The following is a 15,859-nucleotide window of genomic DNA, read 5'->3' as shown; positions in this document are numbered from 1 at the left end:
CCCCTGCGGTCGGCGCTCTTCTGGTTGGGTTGAGTAAGGACCACTCCAGGGCTCCCTCCGAGAGCGAGCTCCTTTATTCCTCCTCCCCATAACACCCCCAGGCTCGGCCGTCGAGCCCTGGCCCTCTCCCCAACTCCATCGTCCGCGGCCCTGCTGGGGAGGGCGGTGCCAAGGTCAGCAGTCCGGGCCGAGGCAGAGAAGCGACACTCGCGAGTCCCCCTCGGCCTTGTCCCTTCTTGGAGCTGTCCAGGGTGGCAGGAGAGACGGGGCGGACGGGTGGGGGCTTAGGACTGACTTGTGCTTCTGATACCGTCGGGGGATGGGCCGGAGTTTGCAATGGGGGGCAGCTTCCGGGACAACAGGGTGGGTCGGGGGTGGGGGGCAGGCGCTCAGAGGAGTGCACAGAAGAATTTCTTCTCCCGGAAGGGGTTCTCCGAGGTGGGCACAGGGGTGATGAGGGGGTCCTCACAGGCGTGAGCATCGCAGTATGTCATCAGGTCAGCAGCTGCCTTGGATACCTGGGCGCCACCAGGAGAGGGAGGGGACTGTGAGCCACGAGTCTCGAGGGATCGGAAGTCCCCCTGCTCCCAATAGATACCCACGAAACCAAATCCCTGAGGTCCGCTCCTGCTGCTCCCACGGGGCCCTGAATGCACAATTCTCTCGCCAACCAGCCCCTTTCCCAGGTTACTGGGCATAGCTTTCCCTCCACCCTGAAGAGTCCAAGAGACTCCCCCTACCCAATAAGAGCCTGGAAGGCAGCGCTCCCTCACGTGAAGAAGTCACCATCGGAGAGACCTCTCTCCCCTAGTCCTGCAGAAACCACGGCTGGAACCGCTAAGGAGGGAGACAGGGGTCCCACCCACCTTGATCCGGCACATGCTGGCTTCTATCTTGAGTTGCTCCACGAGCTTTCGGGCTTGCCCAATGCTCATGGTGCTGTTTACGGGGGTCTCTCCTTTCATCCTGTCTCTGAGGAGAGCAGAAGGACAGCTCAGAACATGACAGGTGCGGGGTGGGGGTGGGTGGAGAACCATGTTCTCATTGCGGTAAGAAAGCCACAAAGCCCAAGATGAACAGCACCCCCATGGTCATACATACCCTCTCCAGTTTTCTTGCGAAATCACAGGGTCTCTGAACTAGAAGAGGCCTCAAAGGCACCTAGTGCAAGCCAGACCTGACCAGGAATCAATCACCCCTGCAACTTTTGGACAAGCAGCCACATAGCTTCTGTTTAAAAGACCATGGTAGAGGGATTGAAGACATTTGTCCTGATCTCTGATTCCTTTCTGAGCCTCTCTATCCCTAGGGGACTTGGAGTTAGGGTGGGACCAGATAATCCTCCTCTTTCTCTGGGAGCCTTTCCACCCATCTGTCCTCAGTGGTGAGAATGGTTGTGAGAAGGAAATAGGAAGGGTACTGACTTCCCATATCTACCCTTATTCAGACCTGTTAAAATTCAAGAAATGATTTATGGGTCTCCTGAAAGAATCCATTTTAATTCTGGCCCCCTCCTCAGCATCCTGGAATCCCCTTGAACTACCTGGAATCCCCTTGAACTAGAAGATATGAAGGACATGGAGAACGTACCCTAAGAAAGCACCTAAGCCCCCATCCAGTGAATGAAAGCCTGCTACCCTTACAACAAACACACACACACACATACACACACACACACCCACCCCTCTCTAACTACTGACCTGAACACACACACACACACACACACACACACACACACACACACACACACACACACACACACACACACACACACCCTCTCTAACTACTGACCTGAAGCTTTAGTGGGCTGCAGATACAAGGATTTTGAGGAAAACAGAGACCTTCTGGCTGAAGTGGGTGTCTCACCCTGTTGCCTGGTGCTTTCTGATGCAGATGATAGAAATAGCAGTCTCAGAGAGGAAGAGCAGCAATCCCTGACAAGGGAGTCAGGACTGGCCTCAGGTCCTTCAAGGGCTGGTCCCAAATGATACAGCGTTAGCACTGCCTGTCTGGACCACTAGCACCTGAAGGATGAAGGATGCTGGAAGGAGTTGCTTCCATCCCGGAACATACCAATCGTCTAGCCAGTGGGGGAGGTTGACAGCCAGCTCCTGCCCTGGGTGGGCACCCTGCACCAGTCAATGACTAACTCCCTGCCCTCCCCTGTCACGGGCACACTGAGGTGATTGTCAGAATGTTTCTGAGAGGGCCTGGAAGGAGCCAAGACTAAACTGATCTCCCCCTGTCCACATGGTGGTCTGGGCCCATGGCATCTGCTGCAGTGGAGTCTGTGCTGAGCTGCAGGGGACCCTGCTCATTTGGAAATCTGACATCAGCTGGGCGTTTACTCCCCCCTCCCTCGTCCTCCCTTTCTCATTCTGCCTCAGCATTATCATCCCCTTACTCTTACTTCCAAGGCCCCGAGTTGCTTCCAAACACAGGCTCACAACCTCCTCTATTGGGTGTGAGGTTACAGGTTTTACATAAATTTTATTCGACAAATACTTACGGAGTGTGTATGATTTATAAGGCTCTGGCTTAGGATCTGGGGATACAAGGTCAAAAACAGTCCCTTTCCTCGTGGAGTTTCTATTCTACAGTCAGAGATCTAGGCCAACCCACTTATTTTACATGTGGGAAAGTGGAGACCCAGAGAGGTTAGTCAAAAACAACACCAAGGCTTATTAAACACTTTATGGACATTCTAATTGGAGTCTCACACATAGTCAGACTGTTATTGAGAGCCTACTATGCTCAAGAAACTTCACAAAGTTGCCTGTTTCAAGGACCAATCCTATAAGGTAGATAGGTAAGTGGGGGTGGGGGTACTGTAGGTTTTATTCCCATTTTGTAGATCGAGAACGTCAGTGATGACTGGTGATGTGGCCCTTTGTCACTAAATTAGTAAAAGCCAAGATTTGAACCCCAGGTCTCCCAAGTTCATTCAGTTCAATAAACATTTATTAAGCACCTACTATGTGCCAGGCACTGTGCTAAGTGCTGGGGATACAAAAAGAGGCAAAAGACAGTCGCTTCCCTCAAGGAGCTTACAATCGAATGGGAGAGACAACATGCAAATAGATACGAAGCAAGCTATATACAGGATAAATAGGAAATAATTAAAAGAAGAAAAAACACTGGAATTAAGAGGGGTTAGGGAAGGCTTCCTGTAGGACATGGGACTTTGGTTGGGACTTAAAAGAAGCAAGGGAGATCAGTAGTCAGAGGAGAGGAGGGAGAACATTCTAGGCATGGGAGACAGCCAGAGAGAATGCCCAGAGTTGAGCCATAGAGAGTCTTGTTTGTGGAACAGCCAGGAGGCCGGTGTCACTGGACCAAAGGGTACTCTGTGGGGAGTAAGACTGGAAAGGGAGGAGGGGGCTAGGTTTTGAAGGACTTCTGATGCCAAACAGAATTTTGTATTTGTTCCCAGAGGCAACAGGGAGCCACTGGGGTTTATTAGGTAAGAGGGTGAAATGATCAGACCTTCGTTTTAGGAAGATCACATTAGTGGCTGAAGAGTGGATTAGAATGGAGAGAGACTTCAGCTAGACAGACCTACCTGCAGGTTATTGCAATAATCCAGGCCTGAGGTGATATGGGCCAATACCAGGGTAGAGACAGCGGCAGAAGAAAGAAAGGGATGGATTTGAGAAATATTGCAAAGGTGAAGTTGACAGGCCTTGGCAACAGCTCAGATATGGTGGGGGTGAGAGATATTAGGAAGACAGAAACAGGACTTGACAAATGATTGGATCCAGAGGTGTGAGTGGGGAGTCAGTGTGACTCCTAGGTTATGAGCCTGAGGGGTTGGCAGGATGGTGTCCCTCTCTATAGTAATAGAGGGAAGGGCAGGGTGCAGTTCAGGGGGAAAGATAATGAGTTTTGTTTTGGACATACGAGTTTGAGATGTCTTGGGACATCCAATTTGAGAGGTCTGAAAGGCTATTGGCAATGGGAGATTGGGGCAGGAAAAGATGTGAGAATCATCAGCATAGAGATGGTCATTAAATCCATAGGACATAGTGGTGAGGTCTCAAAGTGAAGTACTACAGAGTTGGCAAACATCCTGGGTATACAAGATTGCCCAGCCTCTCAGGACCTTGCACCATTTTGGAGAAGAAGGCCCAGCACAGAATCCTTAACAACCCCTATGGCTGGAGGATGATACAGCAAAGGGGATGGAGGTGTGGTCAGAGAGGTAGAAAAACCAGAGAGAGGGGTGTCCCAAAAATCTAGAGAATAGAGAACATCAGGGAGGAGAGAGTGATGATCTACAGTGTCAACAGCTTCAGAGAGGTCATGGAGAATGAGGATTGAGAAAAGGCCACTGGATTTGGCCCTTTCCAGTCCATCAACCCCCGCCCCCCCCCCACCAGGTTCAACATTTCTCTCCTTAGGTTTTGGCCAACAGTGAGGTAACACAACTTTGAAAGGACCAGGGACAGGGAGATCTGACAGAAAGAACTGAAGATGTGAAGAGAGAGGATTAGGAGCTGGGGTGGAGGGGTGGGCACAGAAGGCCCATGGGGGTGGGAGAAGAAGAGTTGAGGAAGAGAGAAGAAAGGGGAGAGATCTGAGAGAGTCTGGAGAGGAGGAGGATTGGGAACACGATCGCCAGGTTTGCTCAATCACAGTCAGAGGATTATGTGTTTGAGAACACTTGGGTGCTGAAATATAGGGCACTGTTGAGAATGGTGCAAGTTCTTGAGAGGCTGGGCAATCCTGTATCCCTAGAACGTTTGCCAACTCCGTACAACGGACTGCTTCTGCCAGCCTGCGAGCAGCCAGCACTACGGACCTTAGAGGCCAGCTCGTCTAACCCTCCTCATTTGACAAGTGGGGAAACTGAGGCCCGGAGTGGTTCCCTCATAATCACGGAAGAGGAGAGCCGGCAAAGGCCTCGAATAGTCTGCCCAGCCTCAGAGGGGGAAGGGACAATTACATAACACCACCCCCTCTTTCTACGTGCTTTACGGTCTCCCGCATGTGTTTTGTCTATAGTGTGTATTGACGAAGGCACCGATCGTTCTTCGAAGGCGGGGACACGCGTCCTTTCTGTCTTTGTTCGTGCCACCGCCTGGCACCACGCACTTCCCGAGGGCATGCTTGTTGGTCCGCTGAACAACATCGTAAAGTAGGCCCTCATTTTACGGAAGGGCAAACTGAGGCCCAGGGAAAAGGGGCGAAGTAGGGGCGCCGCCTGGCACTGCCACACTTTGCCTTTGATCACAACCACCTGCGGAGGGAGACGGTCAGAGCGGCAGCTGAGGCTCACCCCAGGCCACACACCCGCCAGGGAGCCCAGCTGGGCGTGGAAGAGGAGGAATGAGAGAGGCCGGGGCTCGGAGGACGAGCCGCTCTCAGGGGCACCGGGCAGGGGAGTCTCGGAGGTGTGGGGCGGGGTGGGGAAAGCCGGGAGGCCCCGCAACAATTCCCGTTACCACGACCACGGGGGAGTAGCAGCCGTTGGTCTGTGCACGTGCCGCTAGACGCTAGGGGGTGGGGCCGGGCCTAGTCCCGCCCCCTGGCCTCTCGGGCCCCTCCCCCACGCGCGGCATCTTCTCCAATCGGCTGGCCCCTTTCCTGCGCCGGGCGACTCGGCCCCGCCCCCCAGCGGCAGTACAAAGGCGGGGCCGCGTCCAGGGGCGGAGCTTCCGCGCGAGGCGGAAGTCTCTTCTCGGCGTTGCCGGGGCAGCGGCAGAGGCCGGTGAGTGAAGGAGGCGGCGGCGGCGGCGGGGGGGCCCGCCGCGGGCATGGTCTCCATGGTGACCGAGTTAGGTAGGGGGCCGGCCGGCCACAGAGGCCTGGGTGTGGGGAGCGGACGGGCGGGCCTCCGGGGGATGACGGGGGGCGGGGGCCGTGGGCTCCCCCCGCGGCGCTGACCTCACAGAGCCATTGTGAGGCCCGGGGCGGGGGCGTCCTTGGGCCCGGGCCGGGCTCCGGGGCTTTGCGGGCCGGGACGCGGGAGAGGAATGTCCGCTGTGCCCATCCCCCCCGGGCTGCTGCCGCCCATGGGCCTGGTCATCTTCGAGGTAGAGCCACTGAGGCAGGGCGGGGGCGCCAGCGGGCCCGAGAGGCAGAGGAGGGAAACTGAGGCTTGTTCCGGGGGGTCCTCGAGGGCGGTCGCGTCATCCCAGAGTGGGGAGGGCCTCCTTGCTGCAGGGGGCAGGGCCGCAGAAGGGCGTGGGGACGGCTGCCCCCCAAAGTCACCGGGGAAGTCTGTAACGAGGTGCTACAGAAGACGGGGTTTGAGTCCCCGGCCCCGCCTCCTCCTCGCGGGGTCACCCGAGGCAAACCCCGTAACGGGGGGGCGGGGAAGCTCCTCAAAATAGATTTCCTTTAATCTAAAATGAGGGGGTTGGACTAGGTTCTCTCTAAAGGCCCTTTCCTGTTATGACCCCGTGACCTCCGTTATATATATATAAAACAGATTTTCATGTGTATGTAGGAGTGTCCTCCCCTTTGCTCCAGCATCTTAAGGGTCCCAAGTGAGGCCGGTAGTGAGGGTATTGTCGACTCCCCTTTTTAGGAGAAGAAAAGGGAGGTTCATGGGGGACACTGGGTTGCCCAAGATGCAGGTCGCTGGTATCTGCCCTTGCCTGGGTCCTCAGACCTCCAGTCGTGTGCCTTCCCAGTGCATGGCGCTGCCTCTCATACTACAGATGAGAGGGGAGAGACTGAGTTTTCTTAATGCAAGATGATAAAGTGTTAAGACTCAGAGACCACAAGAGACCTTAGATATGATTTTCTTCAATCCCAAGCTGCCCCAGGACATTAAGTAGCCACAGGAGTTCCCAGCCCTCTGTCCTCAGACCCTCTTGCATAGCTTCACTCTCTGCTCTCCTATCAGCTTCCCAGCTCCTTCACTGGACAGAAGGATCTGGTTTTTCTGATCCTTCCTTGAACCGTTTCCTTTTTGCCCTTCCTCCCTCATCCCAAGGATTCACAGCTTCTAGGAGTTAGAGCTGGATTTAGACCTTTAGAGTCATCTAGGCTAAAGCACTCATTTTACAAAGGGAAGAGCTGAGGTTTGCCCAAATTCTCATAGGTGTTGTATAACAGAGTTCTGGCAGCTTTTGAAATAAAGAATTATAACTCACGTTTCTCTAGTTTGGGGGTTGATAAGGCACTTTGCCCACAATAAATTCTACCAGGTGCAAAGTACAAGGATTGTCCCATTTTTCAGGTAAGGACATGGAAGTTTAGAGACATAAAGGGACCTGCCTTGGGGCCGCACACTGTGGCCACACAATTACTTCGCCCCTTCTAGGACCAGCTTCCTGGGGTGGGTGAGTGGAATCTGTGAGAGCCTAGACCTTGATGCCTCGGAGCTGCCCGACACTCTTTCTGTTATGTTCTCCATGTTTGTGGTTGGCTGCCTCTGGGAAGGTTGATTCCACCTCACCCCCCCTTTCAGATCACCTCTCTCTGAATTGGGGGTATAGGAGATTATTGGCATTCAGGCTGACTCACTATTATATGTGTCTTACCACGTTTCCAATGGACCCTGCTGCAGAAGTGCCCCAAGCAGATGAACAAGGATCCTAGTGGGTGATGGTCCTCCCCTCTTTGGGAAGTTGCAGATGAGAGGCACACAGGATGGGCAGGCTGTGATGTGCATCCTTGGACAGAATGTACCCACATTAGTCAGATTAGAGACATCTTGAGTATTGATTACTTTGGGTGAAGTTGAGGGAGACAAAATTTAGAATAAAACCCTGCCCTGGTGGCTCTCAGGCTAACAAGAGGGAAGCTGAACACAGAGCTAATGGGGCTATAGAGGACACAGTAGGACCAGCCCTTAGTTGGATGTGTTTGGTTGGAAGAAAGAAGGCCTACACTTGACCTTTCCCATCTTTTTTCTTATCTGGATTGTGGGAAAAACACTTTGTAACCCTAGAGCTCACTGCAAATAGAATTTTAAAATGATCCTAGCTGGGGCTGTGGGTGAGGGAATGGATTATAGACCGAGTAGTTGAGTCAAACTGAAGGGGGGATAAGTGAATCTCACTGTCTCCAGGCCCCCCCTCCCTTGAAGCCAGTCCAGCTACCCTGCCTCCTCCCTCTTTATCTCATTCTAGGAACTGCCTCCGGTGTTGTCCCATGGCCAGGGGCCGCATCCAGGTGACTGAGCACATTGGACAAGGCAGCCCGACACCTGGGCCTAGTCAGGTCCTGGCTGCCCCCCCACTGTCCCCCGCATGGCCAGTGATCCAGTGCCGGCCCTGCTCTGGGCCCAGGAGGTGGGCCAGATGGTGGTGGGCCGAACCCGGAAGCTCCTGCTGCAGTTTGGAGTGCTGTTCTGCACTGTCCTCCTCCTCCTCTGGGTGTCTGTCTTCCTTTATGGCTCCTTTTACTATTCCTACATGCCCACGGTCAGCCACCTCAGCCCAGTCCATGTTTCCTACAGGTGAGAGGTTTCCTGCCAACTGATTGACAAAGAGCTTCTCTTTTCCCCGGGGCTGGTACAGGTCAGGGCCGGGGGCCCAACCTCCGCTCATCTCATGCAAGCTATCAGAAGACCATGGCCGTCTCTCAGGGCCCCCATGAACTTTGCAGCCAGCCAGTGCCTCCAGGGAGTTTCTTTTATTTCAGACTTTATATTTTTTTAAAGTTTTGTCGATGGCTTTTGATTTTTCCATCAGTCATTTTTGGAAATTCTTCTGCCTACATTTCTTGGAGTTGAACCTTCCCTTGTAACAAAGAAAATTGCACAAATACCCAATAGAGTGACCAAGTATGGGGTGACTCTGTGTTCTGGTAGTCCCTTGCTCCTCTGCCAAGAGGAGAGAGAAGTTTCGTTACCTGTTCTACAGGGCACACCATGGTTTACAACACCCCTTTCCAGTGGCAGCCCTGCCATTAACCCATTACTCATTTATCCCATATTCAGCGAATATAATGTAAGGCAACTCGACCTCAGATCATAGAAACCTCCCTCCGGTCTTCTTCCTTTTGGGGATGACATTTCTTCCCTCCTTTGGGACCCTTTTCCTCTATCTCCCCCATTTCTCTGCCCTGCTCATTCTGAGTTCCGGGGACTTCACTCTTATGACATGTCACAGGACCTGCCCATACAGATATGACAATACTGGCACTGTTTTCTTCCCTTGTACTAGAAAAGATGATGAGGCAGCAGAAGAGGGCAGTGGGAATGAGATGCTATCATCTCGTGTAAAGAAGGCTGGACCTCCACAGGGGGTCACCGGGGTTGATAAGGTAAGTGACTTTACTTTATTCCCACCCTAGGACAGACTGCGGTTCTGCCGGGCCCGTTCTCTGCTCCTTTCCTGTTGCCAACGTCTCCCTGGTTAAAGGTGGACGTGATCGGGTGAGTAGGGGCAGGGGTAGGGGAGAGAAACTGGGAAAGCTGGGACTGGGAGCCCCAGGAAAAGAGGCCGCTACTTTGGGGGTTGGGAGGAGGAGGAACATTGAATGATAAATGACTGTCTTTGGCATAATTGGGGGAAAGGGTGAGGGGAGGATTCAGCTCTCATATCCAGAACCGCTGTTAAACTCACAGGCAGTTTTTACTTAGTAGCGACATAAATCATTGAACCAAAGAGGTGTCCACCCAAGTGTCAGTGGGATTTAAAGGTAAAGTTGTGAAACTGACAGCCAAGATGTGTCAGCTTGGGTCAAAGGGCTTGTCAGAAGTTGCCGTGCCTCCAGAGGACTGCCAAGAAACTGCAGGCCGGTCAGCCCCCCGGGAGGGCTGGGCCACTGGTGGGACCTGTAATAAGAGAGAGAGGGTAGAGTCAGGGAACACCTCAGCAAAGGAGAACCTGCCTCAGAGAAAAGCAGCAAGGTTCCTATTAGTATTCTTTGAGAGGCAGGACCATGTCTTAGACAATGTGTTATATCTGGGTATCCGAGGGCTTGGGTTTGAGGCCTGCTTCTGCTTCTTGTTACCTTGTGACAAGGATGAGTCACATGGCCTTGGGTCCACTCCTCACTTTTGGCCTCCTAGGGCCATTCCAGCTCTAAATCTATGCTGCCCATCAGTGGGCAGAATTTATTTAGACGTTCCAAAAGCCTGTGGCAGGTTTTTATACCAAAGGCTTAAAAAATAGGGGCATGTGAACATCTGATCACGGATGGGCGACTTGCTTAGAAAGACTGGCTGGAGATCAGCTGTTTCTGCTAAAGGGCAAAGGTGAAAGCCATGAGATCTTCCCAAGACTGTGTGCCCCAAGCCTTCTTAACTCCTGATTGCTTAAATGAGAGTTAGGGTTAGAAGCAGCTGGTGGCTTAGTGGAGGGAGCACCAGGCCTGGAGTCAGGAAGACCCAAGTTCAGATCCAGCCTCAGACGCTAGCTATGTGACTTTGGGCGAGTCACTTTGCCTCTGCCTCAGTTTCCTCTACTGTAAAATGGAGCTAATGAGAGCACCCACTTCTAGCATGGTTGTGAGGATCAGATGAGATTAATATTTGTACAGTGTTTAGCACAACACTTGTCACATAGTAGGTCCTTAATAAATCCTCATTCGTTCCCTAAATAAATGAGGTTTGAAAGAGGTGTATGCAGTGAGGTATTCAGATTTGTAGGGGCTACTTGGTTCTTGTGGGCGGTGAAATGCCAAGATGATCAAGAGAATTTTGACTTGGCAGGTGAATTTCAGTTTCATGTGTGATGTACTTCAGGTGATAGGTGCTTCTTTGAATGACCACCCCCCCAGCTGCAGTACAGCGGTACCTGGACCATGGCAGGTAGCAGAGTGGTGGTTGTGGCCCTTGGCTCCATCTTTGGAGAAGGAGGGCAGGTGAGATGATCTCTTCAGGGCTGTCTGGGCACAGCCTAGAAAGGCAAAGTTTTGCCTCAGTGGGAAAAGCTGAAGGCTGAGAAGAGATGTGGGGAGCCCTTTAAGAGAGCGCCTGGCTCCGGAGTGATGGCTGGGCACCTCATGTGGGTCAAGCTCAGGGCAGAGATAACAAAGAATCAGGAAAGATGCCACTAATCCTCTAGCCGATGGTGTTCAATTTAGTCAGCATCGATCTGGTGCGAGACAAGCTACTCAGCCTGCAGCCCAGCATGTAATGAAGTACATGTGTCACAGACCTGCCTAGGTGTGCTAGGAAGGTCACTGTGGGCCAGAGGAGCCTTGGTAGAGAAAGCTTGAGGAAAGGAGGTGGTGGGGGTGGGGGGGAGTCTCAGGGTGGGTTGGATGAGCAAGGATGTATAGGACTGTTGGGTTGCTGAAGTAGACTGGGGACTTCATGCTCTTCTTTCTGTCAAGAACAAAGACTCAAACCTGGTTACAAGATGCTGAAATCCTGTCATTTCCAACAATACTCTTGGAAGCCTCAAAAACCTGAGTGACACACACTAAAGGAAGCAGTGATCTTGTGGAATTCATCATCCCCATAGTTAATAGCACTGGTTAAAAATGGGCTCCACACAGAGCTTTAATTGAACTGGAGATGCCAGGGTGGTCAGGGCAGAGAGCTAATCTTGGAAGCTAAAGCAAGGGCAGCCATGACCTCCGAGAGGAGGAAACACCCTGGGTGCCTGGCTGGACAGGGACGAGGAGGCTGAATAAGTCAGGTGTGATCATTCTTATAGATGGCACTGAGGAGGGGGGGGGACTGGAGAAGAGCTTTTTAGGGATGAGCAGTAATGCTACCTGAAGAAAGAACTGCTCGCTGCCTGTTGGTTAATTAATGATAGAAATGTGTCAAGCTGGTTCCGGAGGGATGATCTCTTTAGCACACGTGGGCCTTAGTCATGGATGACCCATTTGGCAGTGTGGGAGTTCGCTTTCCAAGAAGGGAAGTCATCGACGTGCGGCAGACAGTCTTTGAACAAGGGAAGTGGGGCCCAATCTGAGAAGGGAACAGGATTCCGGCCCGCAGAGGCTAGGACAGTGAGTGTTTCCAGTGGGGGCTGGGGAGGAGGGGAAGTTAGAAGGAGGACATACACACACACCCCCACCCACCCCAGCTGCAGAGGTACTGAACTGTAGGTTTGGAATGTTTCTTATGCTGTCAGACTCAGTGGATATGTTGTTTGGATTTACTCTGTTGTATTTGTTTTTTAAGTTTTTTGTGCAAACAGTGACTTACTAGTAGGTGGGGGGAGATAAATTCAGAAATGAAAGTGATGAAAAAGCAGAAGATCCTTAAAAGGGCATTTTGGCTGAGCTTGGGGCTGAGAGGAGGACTGACGTGACTCCCCCTCTGCCCCCCAATGAGTGCAGGTGCTGATGTATGGACAACCATACCGAATCTCCCTGGAGCTGGAGATGCCCGAGTCCCCGGTGAACCAGGAGCTGGGCATGTTCATGGTTACCATTGCTTGCTACACCCGAGGGGGACGAGTCATCTCCTCTTCCGCCCGTTCAGTGAGTCTCGGGAGTTAGGTGTGGAGGGGCTGTAGGAGGAACCAGGAGTTCAGTGCTCTTTGTCGGGTCTTGGGATGGGATGCTACCCATGGCTGAAGCAACAGCTTGGGGACTGTCCTAGGCTTTAAAGGCTGTTTATCTGATGGGAGAATGAGAGAACCTAACCTAGGCCACCTTATTTCTAGCGTCTAGCACAGTGGCTTGGAACAGATTAGGTACTTAGCATCTGTTCCATTTGATCTTCAGCCTCTGCTTGCCTTAGGTTAGAAGTTCTTAATGTTACATTTTTGTGTCCTGGATCCCTTTGACAGTCTGAGGAAGCGCCTCTGGACGCCTTCTCGGAATCCTGTTTTGCAGTGCATTATATTGAAGGAAAGGTGTATTTTTCTCCCCATCCAATTTCACAGCCCCTCTGAAATCTACTCAAGGATTGTGAGATTCAGGTTCGGAATGCCTGACCAGGGACCATTCAGATTATAATGGGGTGGGGGGGGGGTAGGACCGATTTCATTGGGCTAAAGTAGCGGGTTTCGTCCTGGAAGTCTTCCAGAAGACGGGGATCTCGAGATGGTTTCAGTAAAGAGAAGAGCATGCTCTGTGGTAAACCAAAGGCAAGAGGGCACCAAGGTTTGAGATGGTGAGGAAGATGGGTAAGAGGCAGATGAGCAGGGAGTCAGGCCCCGGGGGGCTGGGCAGGAGTGGGTGGGGCCAAGGCCTGGGCCATGGAGGCTGACCTGGGCAGCTCCTGTCTCCTTTCTGGCCCTCCCAGGCCATGCTGCATTACCGGTCGACGCTGCTTCGACTGCTGGATACCCTTATCTTCTCGGGACTCTTCTTATCTGGCTTTGCAGAACAAAAGCAGATCCTGGAGGTGGAACTGTATGCGGACTACCGGGAGGACTCGGTGAGGGAGGGCCTGGAGTCAGGGGCTAGTAGATGAGAGAAGTTGGGGAGCCCTGGCCCCTTCTGTTGAAAACTAGCACCCCTTAACCAGGGCTGCTGCAGAAAGGTGGGGAGGGTTGGGAGCAGCTGAGCACTGGAGGAGAGGAGAGAGGGACAGAGAGGAGAAAGGGGGGGGGAGGAGAAAGGGAGAGAGAAGAGAGAGGGAGAAAGGAGAGAGGGAGACAGAAAGGGAGGGGGAGAGAGAGAGGGAGGAACCGCCAGGAGCCGCTGGTGCTGACCTTGGTCTCACCTCCATAGTACACACCAACCACTGGCGCAGTGATTGAGATCCACAGCAACCGAATTCAGCTCTATGGGGCTCAGCTCCGGATCCATGCCCACTTCACAGGGCTCAGGTAGGAAAGGGGGAGGGTCTTGGCCTTTCCAGCTGCCTCACCTTGGCCTCCGTCTGGGCTGGGTGGGCTTTCAGTCTTAGAGGCGCTTCATTTTCCTGAAGCCAGGCTGGGGTGAAGGAAGGAATCCCTGGCCACAAAGAGTCACCTGGAGTTAGCCACTTGCCTTGCCTTGCCTCAGTCTCCCCCTCTGTCAGATGAGAGGGGCTGGGACTCAAAGGCCCCCCAACGCCCCCTGGTTCCTAAGTTAACACAAGGTACAATTCTCAGACCTGGGTTTTCTGACCACCTCCTCAGCTCTGGGCTAGTCCTCAGGAGGGTCTTTAGAGGCCAGCATAGAGGAAACCCCTTTCTCAGAGCCATCCAGACCCTCTTGTAATGCCGACTCTCCTCCCTGCCTGGCCTTAGGTATCTGCTCTACAATTTCCCCATCACCTCGGCTGTCATTGGCATCGCCAGCAACTTGACCTTCCTCAGTGTCATCGTGCTCTTCAGCTATTTGCAGTGGGTGTGGGGTGGCATCTGGCCCAGGCACCGCCTCACCTTGCAGGTATTGTGGAGTGTTGAGGGCAGGACACTCTTGGGGTCCTGTGAAGTGGGCCACGGAGGAGGACTGGGGAATGAGAGGCATCTAACTGCCTGGGATATGGTTTCCAAGAACTTTGGGGGTCCCTCCTTCCTCACAGCTCGGTGACCTCTCTCCCTGTCTTAGATGACGAACCGAGACAAGGATGGCTCCCAACCCGAAGGCCAGAGAAGAGGCCCCACCAGACGGCCAGGTTTGTTGGGAGGCACCTCACTCACCCTCCTGAAGTGGACACACCTGGTTCTGTGATCTCCCCAAGGGGGCTCTCTCCACATCCCCTGAACACATTCTCCTCCTGTGGGACTCCTTGCCATCCCAGCAGCTGGAGCTCTTGCTTTGCTGTTGGGTCTTTGCCGGAGATCCCCCTGCCCTCTTCCTCCTGTCGTGGCTAGCTTGCTTCCTTTCCAGTCATACATGTCTGTGATGTCTCATGCCACTGTTGGCATGCCAGTCATGACTGGACCCATTGTCATAGGCGGGTCTCCTGACTGTAGCAGGAATCATATCTTACTGCTGCTTAGCCCACCGTGAGCCTTGTGGAGTTTAGGGTCTCTTCTGAGATCCCCAGTGCCCTGGTGCTAAAGGAGGCCTTAAGTACTTGGAGAACTGGAGAAGGCTGGGCGGTTTCCCAGACATGGTCTGGTTCCTGGGCTGTCTGCAGAGCTCATTCCTCTTGGCCGGGCTCTGATTTCAGCAATAACTGCCATGTGTATAGCATCTCAGGACGTTGTACACCTCAGCATTTTCTTTACAATAACCCCATGCGGTAAGTGGCACCAGGGTTAACCACTTTTTACCATTGGAGCTCAGGCCTCCTGAGTCCACCTTTAGGGTTTAGCCCCTCTCCGCTTGGAGGAGGGTGGGGGTGGTAGGGAAGGAGTGGATGTCACTGTTGGAACAGCTTCCTTCAGCCTCTCCCTCTCCTTAGGGCTGGGGCCAAGAGGCCGAACAGAGCTGACCAGGCTTCCTGAGAAATCGCAGGATGATGGGGACAACGCAGCTGTCCTTGGGCCAGGTATGTGCCAAAGGCAGAGGGAGAGACACCTCCCCACCCTGTCCTTTCCCTTTCCCCTCCTAAGACCCACCCAGCCAAGAGTGATTGTTCCCCCCCTTCATTCTCTGTGCAGGAAGTCAGCTGCCAGAGGAGAAAGGGCCCGACCTGCAGCCTCTTAACGAAGAGGGGCTGGATCAGGAGACCAGCGATGGTGAGGGGCCCTGCTGCCAGAGCAGCCTAGAAGGGAGGGGGGCCTCGCTCATACTGTTGCACACCCTTTGTCTCCTCCTCCTCCTCCTCTTCTTCCTCATGTCCTCCCTTCTCTCTCCCGCTCAGGTTCTGGCTCCTGGGAGGACGCAGCCCTGCTAACTGAGGCCAACCTGCCCCCTGCCTGCCCAGAAACCGTGGGCAGTGCAGACCCCCTGGGCAGCACCGAGAGCCCTTCGGGCACCCCCCGTCTCCGCTCAGCCTGCTCTAGCTCTTGAGGCTGGGGGCTGTGGTCCTCATACATCCAGCACTTTCCTTTTCTTTCTATCCTTTCCTCTTTTCTCCACAATAAACTTTTTTCACACCATCTGGTTTTCTTTCTGTTTTGGCCAGATTGGGAGGGTTGCCAATCAAGGAATGGAAAAGTGGCTG

The 15,859-nt window shown here is 53.3% G+C and overlaps 2 protein-coding genes and 1 long non-coding RNA gene across 7 annotated transcripts; 1 reads left to right on the top strand and 2 right to left on the bottom strand.

Moving 5' to 3' along the window:
* Positions 1–53: 53 nt before the first annotated feature.
* GNG3 (G protein subunit gamma 3) lies at positions 54–2,115 on the bottom strand. 2 transcript variants are annotated; one of them, XM_036764396.1, is made up of 3 exons: positions 1,792–2,115; positions 867–972; positions 54–518 (listed from the first exon to the last, which is right to left on the bottom strand). In XM_036764396.1, the coding sequence occupies exons 2-3, from the start codon at positions 963–965 to the stop codon at positions 390–392; spliced, it is 228 nt and encodes a 75-aa protein (XP_036620291.1). In that variant the 5' UTR covers positions 966–972; positions 1,792–2,115; the 3' UTR covers positions 54–389. The 2 variants fall into 2 exon arrangements, with proteins under 2 accessions (XP_036620291.1, XP_036620290.1); XM_036764395.1 differs by lacking the exon at positions 1,792–2,115 and adding an exon at positions 1,102–1,163 and having other exon boundaries at positions 230–518.
* A 3,375-nt stretch (positions 2,116–5,490) lies between these two features.
* Positions 5,491–15,794, top strand: BSCL2 (BSCL2 lipid droplet biogenesis associated, seipin). Of its 3 annotated transcripts, none has more exons than XM_036764730.1 (11): positions 5,491–5,710; positions 8,085–8,413; positions 9,253–9,334; positions 12,202–12,345; positions 13,115–13,249; positions 13,546–13,643; positions 14,049–14,190; positions 14,353–14,419; positions 15,155–15,241; positions 15,354–15,431; positions 15,557–15,794. In XM_036764730.1, the coding sequence occupies exons 2-11, from the start codon at positions 8,205–8,207 to the stop codon at positions 15,703–15,705; spliced, it is 1,191 nt and encodes a 396-aa protein (XP_036620625.1). In that variant the 5' UTR covers positions 5,491–5,710; positions 8,085–8,204; the 3' UTR covers positions 15,706–15,794. The 3 variants fall into 3 exon arrangements, with proteins under 3 accessions (XP_036620625.1, XP_036620624.1, XP_036620626.1); XM_036764729.1 differs by having other exon boundaries at positions 5,546–5,781; XM_036764731.1 differs by lacking the exon at positions 5,491–5,710 and adding an exon at positions 5,800–6,035.
* Positions 9,515–12,294, bottom strand: LOC118854368. 2 transcript variants are annotated; one of them, XR_005010712.1, is made up of 3 exons: positions 11,629–11,717; positions 10,701–10,802; positions 9,515–9,736 (listed from the first exon to the last, which is right to left on the bottom strand). It is a non-coding gene; the product is annotated as an uncharacterized LOC118854368 (long non-coding RNA). The 2 variants fall into 2 exon arrangements; XR_005010713.1 differs by lacking the exons at positions 10,701–10,802; positions 11,629–11,717 and adding an exon at positions 12,226–12,294.
* Positions 15,795–15,859: the final 65 nt, after the last annotated feature.

This window comes from Trichosurus vulpecula, chromosome 6 (assembly GCF_011100635.1).
Source record: "Trichosurus vulpecula isolate mTriVul1 chromosome 6, mTriVul1.pri, whole genome shotgun sequence".
NCBI classification, from domain to species: Eukaryota; Metazoa; Chordata; class Mammalia; order Diprotodontia; family Phalangeridae; genus Trichosurus; species Trichosurus vulpecula.
The sequence above is the reverse complement of the archived record's forward strand: the minus strand, read 5'-3'. Positions and strand labels throughout refer to the sequence as shown.

Coding starts and splice junctions, on each gene's coding strand:
- GNG3 (XM_036764396.1), bottom strand. CDS start 965: ATGAAAGGAGAGACCCCCGTAAACAGCACCATGAGCATTGGGCAAGCC. Junction 519..866: donor CCAGCATGTGCCGGATCAAG/GTGGGTGGGACC, acceptor GGTGGCGCCCAG/GTATCCAAGGCAGCTGCTGA.
- BSCL2 (XM_036764730.1), top strand. CDS start 8,205: ATGGCCAGTGATCCAGTGCCGGCCCTGCTCTGGGCCCAGGAGGTGGGC. Junction 13,250..13,545: donor CGGACTACCGGGAGGACTCG/GTGAGGGAGGGC, acceptor TCACCTCCATAG/TACACACCAACCACTGGCGC. Junction 14,191..14,352: donor GGCACCGCCTCACCTTGCAG/GTATTGTGGAGT, acceptor TCCCTGTCTTAG/ATGACGAACCGAGACAAGGA.